This window comes from Rhinolophus sinicus, linkage group LG07 (genome assembly GCF_036562045.2).
Source record: "Rhinolophus sinicus isolate RSC01 linkage group LG07, ASM3656204v1, whole genome shotgun sequence".
In the NCBI taxonomy this organism is placed as follows: Eukaryota; Metazoa; Chordata; class Mammalia; order Chiroptera; family Rhinolophidae; genus Rhinolophus; species Rhinolophus sinicus.
The window spans coordinates 41,978,587-42,006,459 of NC_133757.1; the positions used below are offsets into that span (position 1 = coordinate 41,978,587).

Consider the following 27,873-nt stretch of genomic DNA (forward strand, 5'->3'; position numbering starts at 1 on the left):
TTCTAGTCTAACAAATTACTAGGTAATGGTCATGCTGCTGGGGGTGGGGTGGAAGTGAGGGTGAATTTGAGAACAACTAGTGTAAACCTTAAGGTCCTAAATGCCTGTCAATCAAAGTTGAATCTCCCACAATCCTCAGCTCTAGACCATGCACAGAACAACCTCTCCATAATTATTTAATAATATTCTTTATACTTTTAGGGTGAGAAAAGGCCCTCGGAAATTCCCAATCCTTTCATTTATACAGGAGAGAAACTCAAGGAAAGGAGAAGGCAAGGATGCTGTCTTAGAAATAGGAGGAGCCTGAACCCTAGAGGTTTACCTCTCAAGAGCACATTTTTGGTGTATAGGTGTGTAGGCCCTCTCTTGTGTTAATAGTATTAGTAACAGAAATGAAAATGATAGCTGATATTATCAGTGCATGTCTGGGTCAGAGAGGGCTTTACCCTCATCACCTCATTTGACCCTCACCACCAAATTATGAGGTAGGTCCTGGTTATATCCATTTCATAAATGAGGAATCCAAGGCACAGAAAAGTCTGGAAACGTGATGCAGATTTGAATCCTAGAACTAGGATTTGAATCAAGGCTGACTCTAGAGCTTGGACTCTTAATTACATTGATGTGATGACTCATTTGTCCAAAAAAGGGGGGGGGGGATGAGTGTTGAAACGAGTGATAGTAAGCTCTGAGAACAGACATCCTGAGGAGTCCAGAAGATGCATTTAAGTAACTGTCTATAGATGAACAATCTCTCCTTTTGACAAGAAAACCCAACAACGTTTATCCTGGTTTCATATTTCAAGAGTTAGACTAGGAATATCCCCAGATTTTTTTTATTTTTTTTTTAAGTTGAGTCATTAGGATCCTTCAGAAGGAAAGTAAACTCTTTTTAGGTTGACAAAAACCTAAAAAGGGAAAGAAGGGGCCTGTTCCTTAGAGATGGGGGTGTGGGTGGGGGGACCTCATTGCTTTATTTATTCACAATCCATATACTTTACTAGATTTAGTTCTGCCGGTTAATTTAGCACCAGGACACTCGACTAGGAAGGCAAGACTAGACTTTCTAGGTTATTTTATGACATCTCCTGGTTGCTTAGGATGAAGAGGTCCTAATATAAATACCCGGACCTCCCTGCGGGCAGATTTTTAAACAAGATGCCTAGCCATGCTTCATTCTCATCCACACTCTCCTGGCGCCCCAATAACTGTAAAGTACAAAAAAGCTTGCCGGGGCCTGCAGAAGGCGCAGCGCCTCCAAGGCTGGCACGCTTTGCCCCTTCCCTCGCCCAGGGAGCGATCCCAGCATCTCTCCCCGTGTGTCGGTGGAATCCTGAGCCCCAACCCGCTCCACAGCTTAGGGAGGAAAGACGGAGCTCTTGGCACCTGGCAGACAGGGGGGTGTCATCCGAGGGACCACAGCACTCCAGGACCCCAGAGCCCCAAGGCGTTCGCCCTCCGGACCCCCGGGGTCCCCAACAGCCAAGCGCACCACCCGCGCCGGCCCGCGCCACGCTCCGCCCTGGACGCCGCTCGTCCCGGCGCCGGGGTGTGCGCGGGTGGGAGCGGGCCTGGCTCAGCCTGATTTACGGCTCTGCTGAAAACCGCTCCGCTCCCGCAGCAGTAGCACCAACGGTGGCGGCAGCAGCAGCAGCAGCAGCAGCAGCGGAGCCTGCAGCTACAGCAACAAGTCGAGTAAGTGGCGGCCGCGGGGCTTCGGCGCCTGCGGCCCGGCCCAGGGGGCGCGGCGGAAGGGGCCAGTAGGGGCTGGTCAGGAGTTCCCGTCCCCTCACCCCCGCGGGCAGTTGGGCTTCCCGGCCCCTACCTGCAGGAACTCGTGTGAGCACGTACCGGCTCTGGGGCTGGCACGCTGCGGGGCGGGGACGGGGAGAGCCGGGAGCCCCACGCAGGAGGGTCTTTGCCAACCTGCCTTGCTCAGGCAGAGGATATTAGGGCTGTTTCCGCCAACCCTGTGGATTGGGGTTTCTGCTGGGCCCTTGAAAGCTTGCGTGCTCCCGGAGTGCGTGATTACCCATTTCCCCATACAGAACGCCTCCCCTTTCCCACTGGCCCTGCAAGGGTTTCCCCTTCCTTCACCTCTCGTCTGCATTTTTGATCAGGGTTTGTATCCCATCCCAGAAAACCGGTGGTTAAACAGCCTGGTGTAGCACAGGAAGAGATTCCCCCTCTGGGGGCCAGAGGCTTTTATTATTAACCTGGAAGCTTGCCTAATTGTCTGGGGACCACTTGCACCTCTGCTTTTGAAGAGGTTGAGGGCCCAGTAATAACACTTTTCAGCCTAGACCCTTAGCTAAGCTCCCTCTTTTGGGGGCCCAACGCTTCTTACATTTAAGTAGAAACCATTCCTGGAAGAAATGGATACGCGCTGCTTGCAGAATTGGGTTGCTAGCAGTCATCTGTTGCTAAGGCTAAGATGAATTCCTACAAGGAAACAATAACTTTATGTTATTAAAAGAGTCATGCTGATACCTACCTGGTCAAACATTGGCCATTTCTAGAGGTTGTCATTAATGCCTAGAGGTTGGTCCTTAAAACAGGACCACAGACAAGACAAATCCATCCAGAGCACTCTTATGTTAATAAAGTCTTGGCCATGGCCCACTAAGGTCAAATAATATTTGACACATTGGGTTCCCAAATTTTAGTAAATCTGGAGTATGGTGGCTATTGCTGTTACAATAATACTTTGATTTATGTTATTACAGCAATCATGAGAGGACAAAATTAAGGGCAAAAATTGCAGGTTGAAAACTTTTCAGCTGATTGCTTAGATGCCACTGCACCTAGTTTGAGTAACATCTTTCCCATTCTTGAGTAAAGAGAGCTGAGCTTGCTCTCCTCGGGTCAGTTCTGATAAGTCACGCTCAGTTTTCCTCATGTTTTGTATTCATGCTTATCAGGTTATCAGTAAAACAGGGCACAGTTTTGCAGTTAATATACTAAATTCAGGAGGGCAGGAAACCAGAATCTGCTTCTGGATCTGCCATTTTCCATCTGGCCTTCAGTTAATTACTTTACCTCCTTGCTCCAGTATTCTCACCTGTGAAAACTAATATTACCCATCTTTTTTATTCTAGGCAGGAGTTGGCAAACTTTTTCTGTGAAGGCCAAATAGCAAGTATTTTTGGCTTTGCAGGCCGTAGAGTCTCTGTCTTAACTATTCACCTCTGCCTTTTAGTGCAAAAAGAGCAGTAGACAATGGGGACATGGATGGATGAGGCTGGATTTGGCCCAGGGTTTGTAGGTTTTAATTTTCACGTAAGATTCATGCAAACGTCATTTGAAACCAAAAAGCCTCTGCCCTCATGGAGATGAGCAACAACAGTCATTTCAGTAGCATTTTAAAACAGACATGTAAACTATCTGTTTTTCACCCCCTGCCCAGGACTTTTAGAGTAATGCAACAGAAGGCTTTTGAGGACAGCAGATACCCCTGGCAGGAATCCTTTGAGAATGTTGCTGTGTGCCTGCCATTCCGCTGCCCGAGGTGTGGAGACCATACGAGATTTAGAAGCCTGTCGTCGTTGAGGGCCCATCTGGAATTCAGTCACAGCTACCAGGAGAGAACCCTCTTGACAAAATGCAGCCTCTTTCCATCCCTCAAAGACACAGACCTAGTTACTTCCTCAGAACCTCTGAAACAGGGAAAATTGCAGAGCTGTGGCAATGTGGTGAAGCAGAAACCAAGCTATGTTAACTTATATAGCATTTCGCACGAACACTCCAAGGACAGGAAGCCATTCGAGGTGGTGGCAGAGAGACCTGTGTCCTACGTGCAGACCTACACTGCCGTGGACCTCCGAACAGACTCGCTGGATGGGCCGCGATCGAGTCCTGGACTTCCCACCTCAGACACCAAAGCTGCTTTCGAGGCCCATGTCAGAGAAAAATTCAATCGGATGGTCGAGGCTGTGGATAGGACCATCGAAAAGAGAATCGATAAACTCACCAAAGAGTTGGCCCAGAAAACTGCCGAACTGTTGGAAGTTCGGGCAGCTTTTGTCCAGCTGACTCAGAAAAAGCAGGAAGTTCAGAGACGAGAGCGGGCCCTGAATAGACAGGTGGACGTGGCCGTGGAGATGATCGCTGGGCTGAGGCAGCGCCTGACAGAATCCGAGGAGGAGCTTCTCAGGAAAGAAGAGTAAGTGGCTCTGAAACGGGATGCTAACCCAATTTCTTTAGGCTCCTTCCCCCTGAGTTACAAGCAAATGTTAAGAAAGGTTTGGTTTTGTATTACTTGCAGGTACCTTGGCTGTATTTCTCATTGATATAGTTGAATGTGGGAGGCACAAGGCTTTTAATATTACTTACCCTCGCTGTATGGTCTGCAACCTGGCAATATGAAAGTCAAAATATCTAATTCCTTTTCACCTTGGAAACTGTAACATACAGATAACGTTATTAGAGAGCAGAGTAGCATATTGTTTCTGTGGTGGGTTCCATTCCCAGCACCCACTGGTGAGCCAGGGAATTGAATGGGAAGGCAGAAGGGCATGCTGGGGAACTTTCCTTCTTAACAGTCTCCCTGTAATGAAGTCAAGAACATGAGATGCTGTCTTAGTCAAGTACAAAAATATGCTCTAAGTACAAATACTGTGTTTTCCCGAAAATAAGACCTAATCGGAAAATAAGCCCTAGCATGATTTTTCAGGATGACATCCCCTGAACATAAGCCCTAATGCATCTTTTGGAGCAAACCTTAATGTGAGACCCGGTCTTATTTTAGAGAAAACACAGTAATTTTGGCTTCTTTGCCATTTAGGACTATCTGTCCATGTTAATAAAACGTTGATTGCTGAAAATTCATTTCATTACAATTTTTATTTGGAAGAAGCAGACATTAGGAAACCCAGAGGAAACTTTCTGGTATTGCTGTGCTTCTGTGATTTAAGTTTGAGACTTCTCTTTTTGTAAAATAATATGTCATACTATATAGTAAGTCATGCCTGCTTGCAAAGAGTTGACACAGGTTTTCACAAGTTATAGGAGATTAGAGAAACTAATACTTTAAAAATCATACTTGGCAAACCATTTCCTTATCAGTAAGTATGGATTCAACCCAAAGTTGAAAAGTATATGTAACAATGCAGTGGATTTCCCAAATGCAGAATGTTGGATTTCACTTTAAATAGAGGTGCAGAATTCATGGAATGAAAAAGACATAAAAACTGATCAACTAAAACATTCTAGAAGGAAGGTTTCTAAATAATTTGAGTTCCATTATAGAGATTGACTTAAGTTCATCCTTTTTTTGCCTTGTGGCAGGCTCTACCTGTGTTGTCTCTTAAAATACAGTAGTAATTCAAGCTTCTTCCACTTGGTAAGACGTTGAGAAACCCTATGTATCAAAGAGATCATCACTTGCTATCACTAAATGCTTACTTTCTATGTAGAGGAAAAGCCTGATCTGCTCAACTAGACATTTTTTAAATTATGGAGTGAGGACGGAATTGAATGAGCCACTTATTTACTTTGCTCTTAGAGAAATGATTGCTAATGAAAAATGTTTCTCTCTTGGCTTCTGGTGTTTCCTGGTGGGAAGTTAATGCCCATTACGGCGACCAGGGTGGCTAACATCGCACCACTGTGGAATGCCCTGTGTGCAGAGAAAAGCTTAGAATTAAATGTTATGGTATTTCTGTTTGATTAAACAGCAATCGATTTAAAAAGTAACCAAATTAATTGTTTGCATTTACTTATTTGTTGTATTTTATTTATTATTTACACAAGTAATAATGGATGTGCGATTTGAGGTGGTGGTTGCCTGGAGTATGAGGAGAAATATGGTGACAGGAAGGAACATATGGTTAGATCTAGGTTATGGTCAAGGACCTAATTTTTACTTGGGTTGGTGGGTTCAAGGATGCTTTATTATTAGAAAAGAATTGGTTAACAAGTAAAAGTGGGCCATGCATGGGTCAATAATGATAATGTGTTATGGTTAATTTAGCACTGTCACCTGAGGACCAATTGGAAAACTAATGCATACTTGTAACAAAAATTAACAGGGTAGAATTGTGTATGTTAAAAGTCCTCCCTCCTTTCCAAGCACACACCACCCCATCCTGTGGAGACAGCTACTATTTAGTTTAGTGAATGTCCTTCTAGATCCTTCCTGTGTGCATACAATCTGTACTTTATATGCACATACAGTTACTGTGTTTTCCCAAATGGAATCATGACACATACTTTTCTTCCACTTGTGTGTGGAGTTTGTTTTTGTTTTAACATAGTATGCTGTAGGTATCTTTCTTGCACTGAATATAGAATTATATCATTCCTTTTGGCTATTGCATGGTATTCTATGGTGTGGATGAACCATGGCTGATTTAATCTGCTTATATATGGGTTTATTCCATTTTCCTAGTTTTAAAAATAGTGCCTCTGTTAACATTCTTGTACATATGTCTTTTTTCATGTTTTTTTGTGAGTATATCTGAGGGTAAATTATGAATTGATTTTTAGTATGATATTTTTTGGACTACCAGAAAAAGGAAAGCAATGCCATTTAAAACAAAACAAAACACTTTAAATGAAAATACAGTGAAACTGCCTTCAATGTTTAAATATAAAATAAACAAAGTCTTCATTTTTTTAAGCCTTCATTTGGCCTGCCCCATCGGTTTCTGTATTCAAACCTCAAATAATCACTCTTTCTGTACATAAAATAGGACTGAAAGAGTCTTGTTTCCCTGCAGGACAGTGGAGCTCTTGGTCTGAGAGAGCGACGCTGGCCCTCACCCTCAGTGTCTACAGTACCCACCCTCCCCTCCCCTCACCCCCATGATAGGGATGCAGAGGGAGCCAGTTGCCAATCTCCCACGCCATTGAAAACGGTTGATTTGACTTGATCTGCCTGGCTGGACCATGCTCTTCCCTTCCTCACCACTCACTCACAGAGATGAGTCGTCCACCAAAGAAGTGACCTTTCAGATATGGGAAGCTGCTTTTTGTCCAAGGAACATGCCAGGGGCTGTGCTCCCCTGCTAAACCCATCCAGATGAGCTCTCAAGGCCCATTTGTGAGAGAAAGTAGGTGTTTACAGTCCATTCGAAATCGAGTTAAACTCTGTGGACCCTTTGAGACACAAATGGTAGATTCAGTTAAAAGAAAAAAAAGCAAATGTCAGTATTTAACATTCACGTGAGGTTCTGTTGCTTATGGATTTTTCTCTCAACTTTAAAATCCTTTTTTTCAAACTGAAATAAAAGACTCAAGGGCCAGTTTTGCCCTGAGGCTATCTGTAGACTGAAGCACCTTGGTTGTAGGAGTCATATGTATATGTGCTCTATAACAGAGGAGATTGTCTGAATTGACAGTATGTTGTATCTCTGTGCTGGCGAGTCTCATTGTACCTTTGTAAAGAGCTACTACATGTTTCTGCAGAGCAAATCTGAAAAAGAAATTGTTCATTGTCTTCCCAAAGTCCCCGCAACTTTAAAAGTCCCATGGAAACAGGTATTTACTTATTTAAGAGTATTCAGGACTGGAGGGTAGCACTGCTGGTAATCAGGTAAATCAATCCTGGCCAACCTTGCCATAAGGTATCCCTTAACAAGAAAGGATGGATGTGGGTAGTGGCTGATTGCTGGTGGAGTTCACCTGGGGTTTAGAGGACATCAGTGTAATAACGGTCATCCTAAATTTACTTGCACACACTTCTGGTGAGGTTGGAACGTCCAGACTGAGCACCTGTGATGTTTCAAGTACTGTGTGTGTGGAGAGAACACAACATTCTTGATATTTTTCCCTAAGGAGCTTACACTCTACATAGGAAGAATAAAAATACCCATGAACACACCTATATTCAACCCTAGGGTAGTTTGAACAGTGGTTAAATGCAAGCCATGTTTTTAAGTTGATAAAAAGTTAGAGAAGAGATGTTTCTATGTGAAGAGGCCACACTGAAGGAGTGAGGATGAAGGGCAGGATTTGCACTGGTGGCTGGATAGTGACATTGAAGGAGAGCAGGGAGGTGACTGTTAGAGAGATGACCCGTAAGGGAACTGTGTGATTTTAGTATTGGAAGGTACTCCTGGCTCCTTCAGGATAACACCCTCATTTTACAGATGTAGAAAATAAGACCCAGGGTAGTGGAATGACTTAGCACCAAAATAAAAATTTAGTAGCAAAGCTGAAAATGGAACCCAAATTCCCTGTCTCACTGCTGATTGCTTTTTCCATTCACTGTATCTCAGCCAGACCTTTGAAAATGTGATATTTGCCCAGTGTCGAGATTTAAGTAATACTGAATTGGGCCCATTTTGGAATGGGCTTGCTTCTTTGCAGTTTTGAGAGAGCTGCCAGGGTGACATCATTTATTTTTCTGATGCGATTAAAGGAAATGTCAGTTGGCATCAAAGGTGTTAGGAAATGGGGTAATGGCTGCGTCAGTAAATATGGTAATGATACTAAGCTTCCGGAACACTAGCCCAGGGCTTTTGACTTCCAACAAGGGCTTTTAACTTGACTCTGCGCATCCATGGCCAGTCAGGGCCAGCCTTTGACTGTGGTGAGGGGTCTCTTTGTAATTCCATCTCTAATTTCCATCCTGCTCCCTTGCGAACTATGATAGATATAATCTTTTCCCTTCTTCCTTCATCATTTGCCCTGTTCCCAGCAGAAGGAGTCAGCAGAAGGCAAATCTTTGTTGAGAGCCCACTGAGTGCCGGGTACTGTTCTAGTTTTAGTCAGACAGTGGTCAACCAAATGAGTCCAGTTCCTGCTTTCATAGCAGGAATAGATCAGAAGGTAAAATAGACATTAAACAGATCATCAGGGGTGTGATAAAAGAGATGTAGATAGGTGCCCTGAGCCAGGTAATGTCCCTTTAGGTTTCTGTCCAAAGCTGGCTGTGGAATGCTGGCCTTTAAAAAGCAAACTTGACTTGGAAACTTGCTTTGTACGACTGAAAACCCTCTTGCTGCTTAATTCATCTTTCCCACTTTTGATCCGCTAAAGCGGTGAGTAGGCGATTTGGTCTCCACACTGATCCATAGCTAGGAAGCAGGCCAAGAAAAATGATGTTAGACGTCGCGTTCAGTGGGGCAAGGAGGGGTCTGTGTGCTCCACATTTTAATGCGTTTGTATAAAGGAGGGTCCTCTCCTTCCAGGCTATGTTCCATGCAGACTTACAAACGAATGGAGAAAAAGCCAGATGTCAGACGTGCTCTCTGAGGGGTGGCATGTGGTAAAATTCGGAGACTCAGGGAAATTTTCTGTCTTTCTGTCTCTCTCTTGCTCTTTCCCTTCCCTCCCTCCAAGCCCCCCCACCCCCTTCTCTGGCCGGAAGGGCTTAGAATGTAAGTGTTGAGCTATTTAGAACCAATAAGAATAATCTGACTTTCCCATTACTTGGTAAATCCTTAGTGAGAAATATATATACTTTTGGTTTATTCAAAGAAGCCAAAAAAGAGAGATGAGGTAAAGGGCTGACACAAGTAGAGATGTGACATGGCCCCAGATGTGCAGCAGGTACACATTCTACCCTGTGGGGCCCCGTGGGGTACACAGGAGCCGTCCTTGAACTCCGAGTTTGCAGTCAGGTTCCCAGTGCTCAGAGGTGGTGGAGTCTAGCTTTGGGGTTTGCCTCCTGGCTGACACTACGGTCTGTCTGAGGTGCTCTGTGATCAATGGCTGGACTATTTTTAGCCAGAGGTATTTTTACCATTTCATATACCTCTGAAGAGGTTCATAAATCAGTAATGTAAAATGAAATTTAAATAACTTGGTAGTGCTTTGCCTTTGGGACATGAAGCTGATATTAAAGTGTTGTTTAAGAATAGAAAGAAGAGTGACATCAATTTTAGATCCCACCCCCATTCCTGTAGGAGGTACCTGTATTGCAAGGTTACTCGCTTATTGGTTTTATGTCCCAGTACTTTGTCTGGGAAAAGATAACAAGAAAAAAAGAAAGAAAAGTTAAAGATTTTCAACTAGAGATGTAGTTGCACATTTCATGCATTCAGCAGAAATTTGTTGAGCCCCTTTTGTGTGCTGGGTTCATGTTAGGTGCTGGGGGGATCACAGGAGCCCTGATTTTACTCACTGATTTTACAGTGGAATGGGATAAATGTGTCCTGTGATCGGGTGCAAAGTTCTGTGGGAGTAACAGTAGGTCAACAGTAACAGCCATGTGTTTGGGAGAGCTTCTTAGCAGGAGAGCCCTGAGGTGGGAGAGGTCAGCAAGAGTGGGGCTTAAGACGGGCAGTAGGAGAGACTCTGGTGGGGGAACAGCATGTGCAAAAGTAAAGATCTGTAAAAATATTACTCAAGGTAATGTCTGCAAATTTACTTTCTATATTTTAGGAGTTTTATGGTTTCAGATCTTACATTTAAGTCTTTAATCCATTTTGAATTTATTCTCGTACATGGTGTAAGGAGGTGGTCCAGCTTCATTTTTTTTTGCAGAGAAAGACAAATCCCATATGACCTCACTTATATGTGGAATCTAAAGAATAGAATAAATGAGCACACTAATCAGAAACAGTCTCAGAGATATAGAAAAAAAACTGAGGGTTGCTAGATGGGCGGATGAGGATGAGGAAGAAGGTGAGGGGATTAGAAAGCACAAATTGGTAACCACAAGATTGCCACGGGGATACAAAAGACAGTTTGGGGAATATAATCAATAATGTTGTAAAGATTTTGTAGGGTAGCAGATGGGCACTTGTCTTATTAGGGAGACCACTTCATGGACAGTGTAGATGCCTGACCACTATGCTGTACACCTGAGGCTGAAGCTGAATAATACCGAATGTCAACTATAATTGAATATATATATAGTCACAGGATGTGGAGTTCAGCATAGGGAATAGAGTCAATGGAATTTAATAGTGTACGATGTCAGAGGGGCAATAGAGGGGCAACTTTGTGAGGGGTGTAAATGTCTAACTATTATATTGTTTTGTACACCTGAAACTAATTAAAAAAAAAAAAAAGTAAGGATCTAGCTGAAAGTGGAGTCTTCACTGAGGCTGGAGCCGAGAGGGATGTGTTGTGCATGAACGAGGCCTGAGGAACATAAGGCTACAGGATGGCCATGGAAGCTGGAAACATACGGGAATAGACAAAATAAGTGGTGTATTTACAGTAGATTACAATATGTGGTATGATCTGTGTGTTGTCCCTCATTAACATGCGTAGTTCAATGACTATGTAAAATAGAAACGAACACCACCATTAATGTGCATTTCCTTCTGTCTCTACCCGATTCTAGAGAATGTTGTCCACATAATAGTATGTCTTTGATTTTTCTGAATTAACTTGTCTTTAACCCACCTCAGAAAAAGTGAGGGGGTTGAAAAAACAATATCTATTATTTTAGACGGTATGGCCTTTCTGTAAATGAATGAGTATATGAATGAACAAATATTTTTTTTCTAAATAAAGCTTTGTGGTACCAAAAGGGCTTTTTCACTCAGTGCTTCCTTATGTACTATTTGTTCCTGAATGTCTGTGAATCTCAGGATACTGACAGATTTCCAGGTCTGCAAGTCATTCGGCAAAATAGTGAACTTCAGGCCCATTGCTTATACTATACTGGTATTTTTTCCTTTAGTATCAAATATTGCTTTAAATAAGCATATTTTCCAGTGAATTTTGAAACTGGAAACTTTGGATTTAATGACATTTAATCTTTCTAAAAAAATAAGAAGTCAACGATGGGACTGAAAGTAGCCTAGAATTAGTTAAGTTCCCCAAAGCTGGTCGATACCCACACCCTGATTGAATTTCACTCAGGTTTGCCCTTACTTATCTTCTCATCTGGCCTCCAGCTTTCACACTGTATTCTGAATCACAGGGTTGAGAACCTAAAATAAAACCACACAAGTCTTTCTGCTCTTCTGTCTGATAGCATCATATTATTCTTTTTCTTAGTCACTTTCAGCTCAGCTTTGTAATTACACATTTATTTTAGTATGTGTTCCTTTGAATGTCTGCTTTGCTCACTGCGTCAGCGTTCAGCGCACCACCAGCCACATCCTGCCTGCTACCTGTTTTTGTGGAGCTCTTGAACTAAGAAGGCTTTTATATTTTTCAATGGTTGAAAAAAAAAATCAAAAGAAAAATAATAATTCATGACATATGGAAATTATAGGAACTTCAAATTTCAGTGTCCATGAATAAAGTAAAATAATAAAAAATAAAGTTTTATTGTTACACAGCCACACTCATTCGTTTACATATCATCTATGACTCTTTTTGCGCTAGGCAGAGTTGAGTAGTTGTGATAGATACTGAATGGCCTGCAGAGCCTGAAATAATAACTCCCCCGCCCTTCACGGGAACAGCTGATCCCTAGGTTAGACACTGAGCTTCAGGAATGTAGCCATGGGTTCATGAGCGTCCCAGCACTAAGCCCAGTACCTGGCAGCATCAATAAATATTTGTTGAGTGACTAGATAATGAAATAAATAAATGTATGGCTTGTGGCTGCCTCTTCCTCATGTTCTAGCCCATGTTGTTTACCCTCACCAGAGTTCTGAGTTCTGGGTCACTCTGGATCACTCTGATATACAGTATGGCAACAATTTTCAAATTTTGTGGCCTCACTTCCCTTTACATTCCTAAAAAAATTTGACGATCCAAAAAGCTTTTGCTTGTGTAGGTTTTTTCTATTGATATTTACTGTATTAGAAATTAAAACTTAGAAATTTGAAAAACACTAATTCATTTACAAATAGCAATAAGAAATCCATTACTTGATAACATAAATATTTCTGTGAAAAAATAATGATTTTCCCAAAAACAACTTAGTGAAAAGAGTGGCATTGTTTTTAAGTTTTGCACATATTTTAATATCTGATCTAAAAGAAGGCAGCTGGATCTTGTTAGTTCTTCTGCATTTAATCTGTTGCAAATTTATTTTGGTTGAAGTAATAGATGAAGGAAATCCAATCTCAGATATGTAGTAGGAAAATGGAGGGGTATTTTAATAGCATTTTCAGAGAATAGTGGATATTGTGCTTTGATACTATGCCAAATTCGACATTTGGTAGTTTGTTTAAGGGTAATTGTAACATGGAATCTGAAATCATATTAACGAGTATTTTGTCCTCCCTGGCATTGAAATCCATTGGTCTTTCTTGTACTTTCAATGGATATTTTACTTTTTGGAGAATAATTATTAAAGAGGTTACAAATGTATGTAGTTAAACTTCTTTCTTTTCCATTCAGGAAATTCCCCAAATCCTTGGGGAAATAAGAGGTGTTTCTGGATATTGTTAATCCAGACTGAGCAGGATGTAACAGGGGACTCTGAAGTTGTACACACATGCTCTTCCACAATTAGTCACTGGGTTTTTGTTACTGTTTTTATCTAATGTAGATACCCAACCACAATCTTAGTATGATGAGTTTTTCCAGCCCTTGTCTTATGTAACATCTCTTTTAAAATTAAATCATCAGGCTTGTTTTAACCTTTTGTTTTAGTTGATGTGAAACATCCATAAACTGAAATTAGGTTAGCATTGGTGCCAGGTTAGTTGAAAAAGACACAGGGTATTAACTTCTCAGCTTCAGGGCATAAGATAATTGGATGAGGGGGAAGTTAGAAAAAGATGCTTTTCTCCTACAACATGGCATAACACTCCACTATCAGCTAGGAGCAGTAATGTTAATTAGTGAAAGTTTTCTATGGAACCAATAGCAAAACATTACATGATTTAAAAATACAGCCACAATCATAAGCTGTATTGCATTCAGATTTGTTTTCTTTTGAGATGCTAATCCTGTGGGATTAAACTGTCATATATTTCTGTCTTATATTCTAAACTGTACAACCTGAGAGCCCAAGAATAGTAAATATGAACAGAAGGAAAAAAAAGACTGGAAAAAATATACCAGGATATTTACAGTAGTTACCTTTGGGTGGTGGTAGGATTACGGGTCATTTTTTTGTTTGTTTGTTTTTCCTTTGTCCTTTTAAAACATTAATTACAGCAAATATTTATTGAATATTTATTATGTGTTATGTATTGTGTTGAGTGAGGGGCTTAGAGCAGAGAAAAAAAAGCTGATTCAGCCTTTGCTCAGTTAGATCTTCCAAATAGGTCAATTTTCCTATTTTCCATGATAAGTGTGCAATCTTCCTGTAATGAGATAAATACAGTAAATGTTATAAACCAAAATGAATTGAAAAAAAAAAACACTGGCTCTTTTATCTATGTTTTTGTTTTTATCTGTGTTGGGTTTTTGGTTGTTTTCCCTGTTAAGTACAATTTGGAGACTGTTTCATAATTCAGTTATCCTAAATACCACCCAGGAAGTACCCACAGTGGGCTGGACTCTGAATGAATTGAAACCTTAGTGTTGGAAAGAATAAGGAGTAGCTATTTTCTGGGCTATGTTTTCAGTGGTGCTTTTGAACTGTGAAGATACTCTGTCCAAAGGATCTCAACTATCAGACATAACTACCGTGTTTCCCCCAAAATAAGACTGGGTTTTATATTAATTTTTGCTCCAAAAGACGCATTAGGGCTTAGGTTCAGGGGATGTCATCCTGAAAAATCATGCTAGGGCTTATTTTCCAGTTAGGACTTATTTTCGGGGAAACTTAGTAGGAGCCATGAAACAGCTGAATGTAGCACTCAGACGGACCCGCCACTATTTTGCTGCTAGTTAAGGTTTGTGACTCACCTAGGAGACAGATCAAAGCCAAATGACCGTGGAGCTTGAAAATTGGCTTGTGTCCATGGCCTGAACAGGTTGGAAAGTGCACATCTTCTATTCAGGGCTTGTTCGGAAACACCTGGAAATAAACTTCAGGCTTGATGATGAAAGAAAACTCCTTTACAGAAGGACTGTTATTTCTCTTATGTGAATATCTTTTGACTACTGAAAGATAATGGAATTATTATGGGATTGGGGTTTATGTGTCATCTTGGATAGGAAACTAGAAAAATGGAAGCTGGTATAATGAACAATTCTTTGAGCGAATCATTGTGAGAACCAGTCTCTTTTCTAGTTTTATAAATAGATAATCCCCAAGGTTTTGCAGAGACGTTTGACTCTGTAGGATGTCTCAGAAAAAGTTTCAGTATGGCTAAATGTGACATATTTGTGAGACAAAAATCATGACTAATTGTAAAAACAGCTCACTGACTAGTTGTACAGAAAGGAGCTGGAAGCCACGAACAGCTATTTGGCAAAGACTTTCTACGAAACTGTGACTCCTGAGCCTGACTTTCCTGAAGTTCTACTCTTTAAGAAATTATGGCGCTCTGTGGAAAATAAGGATCAAATGGACATTGAGAAGATGCAGGGAAGGCAATGAATTTAACTGACTATCTAGAACAACTGCATGAGGTTAGATTTGAAAAATAGGATTCATTTACCTAAAATGAAAGAGGCTGGAGGGTACAGGGCGGACAGTTATCAGAGTGTTTGGAATCTTGCTTCTGCATAAGCTGAGCATGGCCAGAAAAATGAAGGGCTGCTCCTCGAGGGTTGAGAGAGATATTGAAGACACATAAAAGAAATACTATATCCAACAGGTAGTAATATTATGGAATTCATTAGCTTCAGTGGGGGTGGCAGAGCATACAGGAGGGGATGGCTGAAAGGATCTTCATGGTTTCTTACTAAGTGAGGCAAATCAGATGTGATACTGTACACCTCTTGGTAGTGCCAATTACTTGGAGCTTGGCCTGAGAAAAAGGCCAAGCACCTGTGTGTGTGTGTGTGTGTGTGTGTGTGTGTGTGTGTGTGTAAATGCTTATGAGGATGTCTACCAAAATGTTAATGGTGGCAGTCTCAGGATAATGGGGTTCCAGAGGATATTTTTTATGTATATTGTAATGTGTTTGAATTTTTTATAAAGAACTTATATTAGTTATAAATCAGAAAAGCATTATTTTCATTCTTGCATTATCGATAAAAAATATAAAATAGTAATTAAGTTATTAAAAATATTCTGGATTTGTGCCTCCACAAGGAATTATGTAGATAAAGGAATATTGTTTGAGGTACTTTGCTCAACATTTTAGGGAAAGGCAGCCTGCACATTGCTTCTCTTATGTCAGCTAAAACAGCTTTCCCAGGGGACCTTGAATCTACTTCAAGATGGCATTTCTTGAGCTGTTTCATTCTTAGCTCAAAAATCAGACAAGGTTACTCATTTTATAAACTTTGATGCTTAGCATGGCCTCTCGCTTCCATAACTTGCCTCCCCATAGTCTTTTCTCCTCTAATAGCTAGACTTAAAATGTAAGTCAGAACTTTTCTCAAAAGCATCTGGTGGTTTCCCATCTCATTTTTAATAAAATCTGGAATCCTCACAGTGACCTGTGAGGTCCTACCTGGCTCCCCGCTCCCACTGTTCACCCCTCCCCCACTCTGCTCCGACCACACAGGCCTCCTTGCTGTACCTCAGATCCATCTGCACATTCCCTCAGAGCTGTTCCCAGGTAGCTGCATGGCTTATTCCTGTCTTCCTTCAGGTATCTGTTCAAATGTTACCCCATCCAAAAGGTCGTCCCTGACTTTGCTTTCTCAAATATCACTCATTCTTTCCCTTTTTCTGGCACTCTGTCCTTTTGCACCCAGTTTCAGGTTTCTCCTTAACACTTATCACCACCTGAGATATATACTTGCTTGTATATGTTCTATGGTTATCTCCTCCTAAAATGTAATCGCTAAGTGTGATCACTAAGATGGAATTTTATCTCTCGTCATTGCTGTGGCCATACTGCCTAAGGCAGTGCCGACACATAGTAGACACTCAATAAATACGTATTGAATGAATGAATTCCTGTCTCATTTCTCTATTTTGTGTTCTGGCATTTTTCTTTGCAGAGAAGTTGTTACATTCAACCACTTCCTCGAAGCAGCAGCTGAGAAGGAGGTTCAAGGGAAAGCTCGGCTCCAGGACTTTATTGAGAACTTGTTGCAACGGGTAGAACTGGCGGAAAAGCAGTTAGAGTACTATCAAAGCCAGCAGGCGGACGGCCTCTGCCGAGACATCAGTGAGCACGTGGTAAGTCACGCAGGTCCAGCCACCAACTGTGAGGTGCTTGAGTATGAGATCGGGACAAGGACAGAAGCAAAGGGAGCTGGGGAGGGACTTGTAGGGACTCTCTTGACATCATTTGAAAGCACTGCCCTGGCCATGCCTGTGTTATGGAAGTGATATAGGTGAACCCAAGACACCTGGAAGTAAGCGGTGCACAGTCTCCAGTTCTTCTTCACTCTCCAAAGTGGAGCCAAGATGAATGGGTAGAAGTATTTTCATATTTGTAGAATAACAGAGTTTTGAAGTATGCGAAGAAATCATCTGTCCCCACCTCGGTGTTCAGGTAGATCGGAAGATACTGTGTTTTAGAGCTCTTCAAGCGAATCTTATGAAAGCTTTGGCCCTTCTGAGTAAAGCAAGATTTAACCACATTCTTTTTCTTCTTTAATAGAAAGGAAAACACTGTTCAGTAGTCTCTATATGTTAAACATTCTTTAAGTCTATTTTCAAAAAGACAGAAAAATTCACAGGTGATAAGTTCACATATAGTTTCAGGGGCTAAAGAAACCACCAGAGTCCAGATGAGAATCCTGGATATGGATGAAGGTCCAGACTCTCACAGTGGCTTGATCAAGCTTCCTGGTCTCTTTGGAGGGCAGGGAGGAGGTACAAATTACCACACTGTAGGTACCCTGTATACAGTTTCTTTGGTGGTATACACAACAAAGCCAAAGAAAGGATTTTTGAAACCCCAAAGTGGTTTATTTATAACATTTTCATTATTTATTGAAGTTTATGTTTACCTCCTTCCCAGAAGATTTTTAAATAATTCTTTTACCTACCCCAAAATGGACTATATTTATAAATAGGAAACATTTATGCTAACCAAAAGTTTAGGTTGCTCTTGGTTGATAAAAATAATTTTAGTTTGAGCATTCTGGAAGCCAAGATGAAAAGGAAACAAGTAATAAAAGAAGGAATGAAATAGAAGGCAGGTGGGTAAAAGAAGGAAGACGGGAGGGAGAGAGACAACAGGAAAGAAAGGAGAGAGGGAGGAAGGAAAGAAATGAAGAAGTCTGACCCAGTGCTTCCTGTAATAATATGCACTTAGCCTTAGAGCAGTACAGTAATGCAGGCTCCAGAACTTTCCAGTCAGGAGCAAAGTAGACTGGAAGGAAGTATATTTGTTACATCTGTGAAGTTTCTGTGTTCAAAGCAGTTTCAGCTTCATGACATATTATTTTCCAGGTAGGTGTCTTTGGTCTTCCCCATGTAACTTTCTTGAGAGGGAACCTTCACTTCTCTCCTGGATTACTGTGTTACCTCCTTGGGAAACTGTGGGAGTGTCCAGTCATAACTAACTGTGGCTGGAGGGACACTGTGAGTCCTTTCCTTCTTCCATCTTGCCCTCTCTCAGGAGAGGCTTGTGGCATGAGGTCACAGAGCTGAGATGTGAGGTGAACAGGCCTGACTTGTAGATCATTCCCACCCTCCTGACTGGGCAAGACAGTTTGTCTTCCTGGGCCTATAATTCTTAAGATGAAGCACTTGGGCTAGTTGCACTATAAGGTCTTTTGGCCTCTTAAATTTTCTGATTATCACCTGATTTTGGTGGTTAAAAATTCTGAAATTAAAGTGTCACCTTAATATTTTCAGTCTTTAGGCTTATAAGTAATCCAGAGGTAAGATATGTAAAATCCTACTATACTAAGCCAATAGGATTTTAGGAAACAGTGGAAGGCAGGGAGGAAGAAAGAAAGCCCATTAGTCCTCTGTCTCATTTATAGACAGAGGACTTCCTCTGCTCAGTTTATTTTTCCAGCTTGAAAATTGAACATCTTTTAAAAGACATAGCCAGTCATTATTTGTCGTCCTGCTATACCATGTGATCAAAAGTTGAACAGCATCTCTCCTCTTCTAGTCAGATGTGTATCTATAAAATTATATGTATGTGTGCATGTACACACAGCATATATACATGCACACCTATATACACATAAATACATATAGATACACATATACACATGTGCACATACACACATACATGCATACAAATATGGTAGGAAACTAATAAATATTTATTTTAGGCCCTCTGTGTCCCAAACATGACAACATCTGCCTTCATCAGACTTGATTTACCTAGGGGACAATTGACTAATTCAGACAAAGTGCAGTTGAGATTTTAGCCGGGAGTTTGGAAGTGAGAGCTGCCTGTGAGTAGGACATGATCAGGCTGGAGGGAGGTAAACTCTGGTGGAAGGTGAGTACATCACCCTGAGAAGACCAAGAATGAGGTGTTTGATTTCTGAAAAGATTTAGCCGATGTAGTTTCCTCTGTTTTGATGTGTAATCTTTTAAACTCTACTTTGGACCCGGATACACTGCATTGTGAGACAGTCTATAGACCGACCCGAAGACCATTGTCTCCTTTTCACTCAGTCTATTTCATTGTAATCAGATACACTCACCTATGAAATTAGGAGCCATGTCTGATGTAATGAAAGTACCAAGTCTAGCCTCCCAGGGTATCCGTGGCTCTAGATACACAGAAGAGCTTGGATGTTTTAGCAGGAGAAGTTTGACACATCTTTATTAACCCCGTTGGCCTTGCTTAATGAAGGTCCGGAGCACTGAGACGCCTGGGCTTCTGGAGTCTCAGTCCCACTGAGGGGACCTCCTGGCCCCAGTATCCAGGATGGAGCAGAACATTCTGATCTCTTCCTCCCACATCTCAGCTCCGTCCTGCAGAACAGTTGGAAAAGTCATCACCAGCCTGGCCTGGCTCTACCATCTCCACTAAGGCTACACTACAAAAAAATTGTCAGTCTTCTTTATCGCCTTCATCCACCCACCCCTAGCTCCTGCCCTCTCTCCTCTTTCCTCTTTCCCTCATTACCATCTCCAGATAGCAGTGAAATTTCTAGATGGATGTATACGTTGATTCTTTCTGAGGTGTCTTCTAACTTTAAATTATTTTGTGCTCTAAAAATATTTCCTCCCCCCTCACATTTAGTGCCTTTTTCTGAAATAATGTTTTGGCATCTGTATCTTTCCCTGAATCCCCTGGAGCATTTATGTTCTTTTTCACCTGGCTGGTTTCTAAAAATGTACTATGCTTACTCAGATATTTTGTCTTTATGCTCTAAAAAACGCTGTCGAATTAGACACAAAGTGACCTAATATCCCATCTGCCAAAATCACTGACAGAACTGCTCCCATGAAAGGTCATGAAACAGCTTGGATAATCTTATTTTAAGCGATGCATTTATTTCCTGCAGGTTGCTAAATTAGGACTAGCAGTCATTCATTTAACACTCATTTATTGGGGATGCAACGCTCACTGAGTGCTGAGGAAATTTCTATGAGTGAGATAGATGAGGTCCCTGCTTCCAGTGAGGAGGGGCATGCAATAAACAAGTAAACAAATGGCAAAGGTAATTCTGTATAGTGACAACTACTATAAAGAAAAAAAGGTGATGTGTTGGAGAGGTCCACTTGTGCACTAGTGACATGCTTTTGGGAAAAGCCTTGCTGAGGAGGCAACATTTGCACTGTGACCTGAATCACAAGAAGAAGGCAGCTCTGAAACTTTGGAAGTGGAATGTTCTAGGCAAAAGAATAGGAACTGCACGTGCCTCAGGAGGGAATAAGTGTGGCACATTTGAGTGATAGATGAAGTCGGAGAGTGGGAAAGGGTCCAGATCACGCTGTGGTCTGTAGGTCACGGAAGGCATTTGTATTTATGCCAGAACACAGAGAAAAGCCATTGGAAGGTTTTAAGCAGGAGGTGATCTATGTTTTAGCAGAATGACTCTGCCTGCTCTGTGGGGAATTGACTGGAGGGGTACAAGAATGAGAGATGGCTTAGACGTTGATTACGATGTGGCAGGTCAGAGGGGATAGCATTTTGGATAGAGGGCAGGTAAAGAGAAGGAATGGGTGTAAGGGTATGTTCTGGGAGTAGAATAGACAAGACCAGTTGTCCTTGCTGAAGGATTAGGTTAGAGGGTAAAGGAAAGAGGAATCAAGAATGAATCTAAGGTTTTGTCCTGAACAATTGAGTATGCAGGGCTGCTATTTACACAAAGGGGAGGTGGGATGAGGGCTGGGTGTCCAGTGTCCCCAAGCCTGAAACAACCTGAGACGACACCATGTTTGTGTTTTAGAAATGCGTAGACTGGCTCTCAGCGCAAGGTTGTTTATATTTTTCCACCCTGGAGCCTCAATCAAGGACACTCTTGATCCCCATCTTCATACTCGTCCCTCCCTAAACAAAAGGAAGACTAAGTAGCATAGAAGAAATGGAGGCATGTAGATGGGCTAAGTAGGAAGGGTCTTTCTGTCTGCCTGTGGCTGTTGCCATCAGAAGGAACAGTGGCCTCTTGTGTTCACAGGGAAGAGAGTATATGAAATTCTCCGGTGTGTGATAACCGGTCCGGCATCCACCCCAAACCTCATAATTATAGGATCACTGGAGAAATTCTGATCCAGCCATGGATTCCACTTAACGTTTTGTGTATATACTTCCTTGCTCTTATACTTACTGTACACAAACACACACTGTTTAGGGAGGCTGTGCAGAGTGAAGGCTTGCTCTGGCTTAGAATGTGCTAACTGGGGTTTAAAGCCCCGCCCTAACAGTGCTAAAACGTTGAGGCTTTGAACCAGCTACGTAACTTTTCTGCCTTACTTTCCTTATCTATAAAATGGGGATTATAATGCTTACCTCATAGTTGTTTTGAGAGTTATTTCTGCTTGTTATACTCCTATGGTCAGTAATTTACCCAGCACGTGACATATAGATATGCACAATTTATGGTACCTGTATATGTGTATATGTAAGGTTTATGGCTCAGCTTTACCTATTTTTATGCATTTCCCTTTCTATAAGACATAGTGAATTCTTATCATTTCCTGAGGTCCATCAGTGACATTCATAGGTGTTGAGGTTGTAGTTATTAAAACCTTAATAACTGCATTTTGGAAGTCAGGGACTCCTTTGAACATTTGATAACACTGCTGACCTTTTCCCCAGAGAGGAAAGCATTCTAGCATTCTCTCTCTCTCTCTCTCTCTCTCTCTCTCTCTCTTTTGCATAAAATTCCAAAGGACATTATGTATACATATAAGTTATCAAACTATATGCTTACATAAAGTGAAAAAAATTTTGTTATGCCTCAATAATAATACCAAAAAAAAGTAGGCAGGAATTTAAAGGAAGAAAGATTCTAGATTTTTTAGTTTACACACACACTGAAGTCTATTCAAGGGGCCCAGTTGAGAAACACTTACTGGTGGTGGTGGGGCAGGAGGGCAAGAATGTAGAAATGCTGATGCTTTGGGGTCCCAGAAGCTGCCTGCCTGGTGTGTATCTCAGCCATATGTCCTATCTTCTTTGTGTATTGCATACCTCACGCCCCTCATGCAAGAAGGTACCTTTTTTGTCCATATTTACTAATCTCACGTAGAATCCAGCCAGTGTGAACAGTGGCAACAATAATGCTGACTTTTGGTTGTCAAAAGACAGAAGGCAAATCTTGCCTTCTTGGGGTATGACCCTCAAAAGTGTAAGAAAACTTCTTTCTGATTTGCTCCTGACTGAAGCTCAAGCTGCAGATAAAAGAACCAGGCAAGTGATCCTCTTACGCTGAGCTTGGTTCTTCAGGTTATTTGAGTAGAGCAGGGACATGTATCTAGGCCACAATGGGCCTCAACATCAACATGGCCTTTTCCCCCACATTTTCTTTGTCATCCTCAGCGTCCATCCGTCTGCCTGCCACTTCTTTTAGTGAAGGCACGTGGGGGAGGTCAGGAACAAAAGGTTGGGAATACACTGGGTTTGCCTGTAAAGTGGATGGTGACATCTGGATCACAAAATGATAATTATCAATTTATTCTGGAAATGATATTCCTACCTTTCCCACAGAAGTGCATGAAGGTATTTTATTGGGGTCGGCCCATTAGCTCAGTTGGTTAAAGTGCAGTGCTCTTAACAAGGTTGCTGCATCGATCCCCACATAGGCCGCTGTGAGCTGCGCCCTCTACAGCTAGATTGAAACAACTACTTGACTTGGAACTGATGGGTCCTAAAAACACACACTTACATAAATAAAAGTTTTTTTTAAAGGAAGATATTTTATTGGGAGTGGAAAATAATCTCAGTGATAGACGGCCTCAGGGACAACTGTGGAATTGGTTGGTCTTCATATGCTCTCATTTTAGAAATGATGTATTTTAGGCAATAAACATGTTGTGCCAATTTCCCTCTTAGTTGATACACTGTGATCCACCACAGCTGTAGAAAATGAGCTGCAAATACATCCTGAATCAGTCAAGAAATAATGGCACATCATTCCAGCTTTTAAAAACATGTTTCTTCACATGTTGCTCTATTGGAGGGCTCTTTGACCTTTTGAAATTTTGAAATCTGCAGCTACTGGCTTCTTGGAAATCTCAGAACAGGGAGCCGCAGAGGCTCCCTGAGTAAACAGAGGCTGAGCATGAGGTGTGCTTGTTCACTGCTGTGATGGATGGTGCTGTGGGCAGTCCTCCCAATAGCAGTTACTGGCTTCCTTGATGGGAAAACAATTTCTTAAGAATAGAAGCAAGATTTTAGAAATCAAATCCAACCTTCAAGTGAAGTAATGTTTCTTTCTTGTTTTCCTTTAGCTTACAGATATCTCCTCAAATAGGAAATCCAAATGCCTGTAGGTATATCTTTTTATACTTGGGCCATTTGATAATGTCTATATACTATGTTTTCCTGTTGCATTTTATAAGACATCCATAATATAAATGGATTTGAGAGTCTCAGGTGAAAATTTACCCGATGATGCACCTAACTTTCTAAAATGTGGGTTTGACTTTTAGCTATGTTATTAGGTTGGTGCAAACGTAATTACGGTTTAAAAGGTTAAAAATAATTGCAAAAACCACAATTACTTTTGCACTGACCTAATAGTAGTCTATTGTATATGGCAGTATGATAGTACTATTGGAGTATTTTTACAGTATTATATGGTATAACTTTCTCTTACTGAGATACAATACAGTCATAATAGCTCTGTAGTACTATTAATGTAGTATGTGTACTACATTATACATACATAAGTTTATACTATGAGTCATGCACTTTGTAATAGTTATACTACAGATCTGAGTCCCATAGTAGTTACTTAAAGACTCATGAGGTATGGGTTTTCCGCCCATCTTCTCCATAGACCAACTGTAGGTATTCTCCTGGGTAGCCATTTACATTTTCTATGCCTCAGTTTTTATTACTGGTAAATAGGACTAGTAATATCTCCCTGGGAATGTAGTATCATGAGATCACTTCATGAAGGCCACAGGAATTTTTGGAAGTAAAATACAATGTATGCTATTTGTTTTACTGGTGCATTATCACTTCTCTAGCATGCAGGAGTGATTGTGCCGTGGATAGTTTTTAATCTTTTAAGGTTTTAAAGAAATCTTTCTGCTCATCTCCCTCCTCCTGCCTGACCATCTATAGAAGCCGAGGGCACCCACATTTGATGTATAACCACCCTGATCTCAAGACCCATTTTCATCCAAAGGGAAGGAGCTACCTGAAAAAAGCCAAGGATGACAGAGCCAGCATGCAGCCTGCTAAGTCCATTCACGAACAGGCCGAGTCCCCAAGAGAACTCTGCAGACTCCCGAAGAAAGGCGAACCTCTGGGGTTCAGTCGGAAAGGCAACATCAGGCCCAAAATGGCCAAAAAAAAGCCAACAGCACTCGTGAACATCATCTAGAAGGGTGGGTGCCTCGGGACTACGATTGCTGGGTTTTGGGGAATGTTCTAGGGGCCAACAATAATGTCCTTTTGGGCACATCCCATAGTAAGACACAATGGGAAAGCAAAGGGTATAACAGTTATTTCCTGTCCGCACAAGCATGTGGATTAACCAGAATTTAACAAATGGGAATCTCAATGAAACAGAATTTTACTACAGCTACCTTGTAGAAGCAAGAGGCAAATTACAGAAAGAACTTAAAAGGTGAAAGCAGCCTTAGCCCCAAATTTTAGTAGAACAAAGCTCCAACTTCTAAAATACTTAGCCCAGTCTTCAGTAGTTTCTGCATCTGGTGTTCTAGGCGGTAGTGATTAATTCTCAGACCCAAGGTCACACAAGATGTCAGGCACTGAAAAAAACTTCATCTGTGTCCACTGCTCTCTAAATTGTGAGACAAGGACTTGGAATAGAAAGTTCTCTTCACTGCAGTGAAATAAAACTATTTTTATTTCCTTTTAACCTTCCCCTCAATTAATGTGTGAGCCTTCAAAATAAGGATTCCTGTTTCCCCCAGTATTCTGGTTAATCCAGATTTCAATGTTTGGATTGCTTCAGGGACTTGTTTAGGTAGACTTCAGGTCTCGTTTCCATGGAGTGTTTTCAGTTTGTTTGATTCAGGTTTTTTGTTTCTCTGCATGCATGTTTATTCAGCTTTTGGTGCATCTCTTCCCTCTTTGGCTGGATATTCTGCACCTTAAGATCATGCTGCTAGCCTCTACCTGTGTCTCTCTCTGTGGTTGGGGAGGCCATACACGCTTTGACGAGCACCCACCACAAGCTCAGGGTCTGAATGGGTGAATGCCTCGATTGCACACGTGCTGCATTGTGAGCCATCCCAAGACACTGCAAGCCTCTCCCAAGACCTCGTTTCCTGGCAGTGTCAGCAGCTTCTCTGTCTGTTAGCTGTAGGCATCACTGTCTCCGTGCTGGCCTAACTTTTCCACCTCCTGCTGCTCCTGGCCCTTTTATGACTAAAATATACATTCTTACCTTTCAGCCAGCTATCTGAAGTATTCATTGTACACTGCTTTCTAAAGTAATTTCTAACATAAACAGTGCATGTGGGATCCAGAATCAGAACCTGTCCTCTCTGTCCCTAAAATGGCCTTTGTTCCTACAAAGAACCATCTGTTAAGAACCTGCTTTATGATTTTTTTTCAAGCATTTCCATGTTACTTTTTTTAAAAACTTAGCATTATCATCAAATCTGCAGAGTTTATAAGTGCTGGCATCCTTCTGGAAATAAGAATAATTACGTCCCCAAGTATATACATATATACATATATATAACACAAACAAAATATATATGTCAAGTATATTAAGAATTTATTTTTAAATACTCATGGAAAAGGTGTGTGTGTGTGGTGGGTAGTTTTTAAACTATATATGTTAGTTCATGTAAATTGAATTCTCTCATTTTAAAAATTAAAGCTGTAACCTAATTAACATTAGTAGAATTATTGTTATTGCAATAAACATCAGATTAGCAGTGCATTAAAAATAGGTAATAAAGCAATTACTTAAAATGCTAGTAAATTGAAAAGTGTAACTTACTACTATACAAACATTTTGAACCTGTCATAGTGAAAATGTTGACTTTTGAATCTTCACTTTGACTTTTGGCTTGTAGGGGTGGACCATTCATGTGGTGTATAGGCAACTATCAAGTGAGAAAAATATTGCTGTGAATATCACTGTTTAGGCTAACACTGTAAAAATTGTAATGTTATAATTATTATTTATTTGGAGAATTAACCTTCTCCATGGTTATTTATTTATTGATGTTTATACCATGATTGCCCTTTAATCTTTTGTGTACTAAAAATTGACTCGTTGATTCTGTTGCATGCTAATTGTCCCGATATGTGTGTGTGCAATGACAATTTATTTTTAAAGGTGGTATAGCCAGATTTTTTTTTCAATTTTTTAAATGTAACCTACATTTTCAGTTTTCATTTAATATGCCGAGGGTGCATGACAGCTCTTTTTGACAGTGGTACCCAGTGATCTTCAGAAAGCAGCATAATATCATATCTACTCTATGTACATTACACAAGACAAATGATGTTAAGACTTCATTAATTTTTTTAAAGTCCCAACAGAATTCTGACCCTCACACAAGAAAATGCATTATGTATGTTGTGCTCCTTAGAGACATAAATTTGCTATTCAAACATGAAGCTGGCTTACTCGAAGGGATACCCCACTTACATGCAATAGCCCAAACCATGGGCCACGTCCTACTTCGGTTTTATTTTTAAATATTTTCTTTGTCCACATGGGCAGTCAACCTTAGAGTTGCTTTTTGGAAGAAATCACCAAAGTTTCTGGGAAAACATGTTCAAGGTTAAACTGAAGAATGGATCTAATTTTATTTATTTTGTAAGGACAAAATCTTTATTTGAGCTGTTTTTCATTATTTTTTCCCAAACGAGATTATTTATTCTAAACTGCAAAGTTCAGATTGCTTAGACACTGTTTTCCAGTATTTTTCAGGGTCAGTCAGTTGTCTGGAAGTTGGAATATTCTCTTCCAAGAATTAAAAAGAAAGTTTTTAGATTATAAAATATTATAATAATAAAGCTATATTTCTGACTAATGTGTTGTTGTTTTGTCTAGTTGAAATGTTTCTGGGGAGCCAAGTATGCATGTCCATTAACAGTGAACAAAATGGTCCTCATGGATAAGCTATACAGTAGTACATATAGCCACCATGATCTTGTACCTAGAAGCTTTCTTGAAAATTTAGCTTGATCATTTTTGTTTATCATCATGCCTATATTTAAAAGTTCTTTTTATATATGTTGACACTGAGAAGTCCTCATGACAAGCCCATTTGGCACTTTTCTCCCATCTTCCTCCACAACTATGAGTAATTTTCCGACACTGTATTTTTAAACTTAGCAAAAATCATGAACAGGTTTCACAGTATGTGTGTACATGTACCCCAACCTATATATGCTGTACGTCCTAGTCCTTGCAATGCTCAGAGAGTGATCAGGATAGATAACAGGAGTATATCACTAGTAGAATAACTCAGCCATTGGTCTTTTAAGACCTGTGGAATTCGGAAAATTTAGGGGA

At 40.9% G+C, this 27,873-nt stretch overlaps 1 protein-coding gene across 1 annotated transcript; it reads left to right on the forward strand.

Annotated features, from left to right (window-relative positions):
* Positions 1-1,353: 1,353 nt before the first annotated feature.
* ZNF365 (zinc finger protein 365) lies at positions 1,354-27,388 on the forward strand. Its single transcript, XM_019731895.2, has 5 exons — positions 1,354-1,695; positions 3,407-4,162; positions 16,819-16,999; positions 23,645-23,682; positions 24,486-27,388. The coding sequence occupies exons 2-5, from the start codon at positions 3,420-3,422 to the stop codon at positions 24,745-24,747; spliced, it is 1,224 nt and encodes a 407-aa protein (XP_019587454.2). The 5' UTR covers positions 1,354-1,695; positions 3,407-3,419; the 3' UTR covers positions 24,748-27,388.
* Positions 27,389-27,873: the final 485 nt, after the last annotated feature.

What these genes read in the sequence shown, in the direction of transcription:
- ZNF365 (XM_019731895.2), top strand. Translation starts at nt 3,420, where the DNA reads ATGCAACAGAAGGCTTTTGAGGACAGCAGATACCCCTGGCAGGAATCC. An exon ending in GAGCTTCTCAGGAAAGAAGA is followed by an intron (nt 4,163 to 16,818) that starts GTAAGTGGCTCT and finishes TTTTCTTTGCAG; the next exon opens with AGAAGTTGTTACATTCAACC. An exon ending in GAGACATCAGTGAGCACGTG is followed by an intron (nt 17,000 to 23,644) that starts GTAAGTCACGCA and finishes GTTTTCCTTTAG; the next exon opens with CTTACAGATATCTCCTCAAA.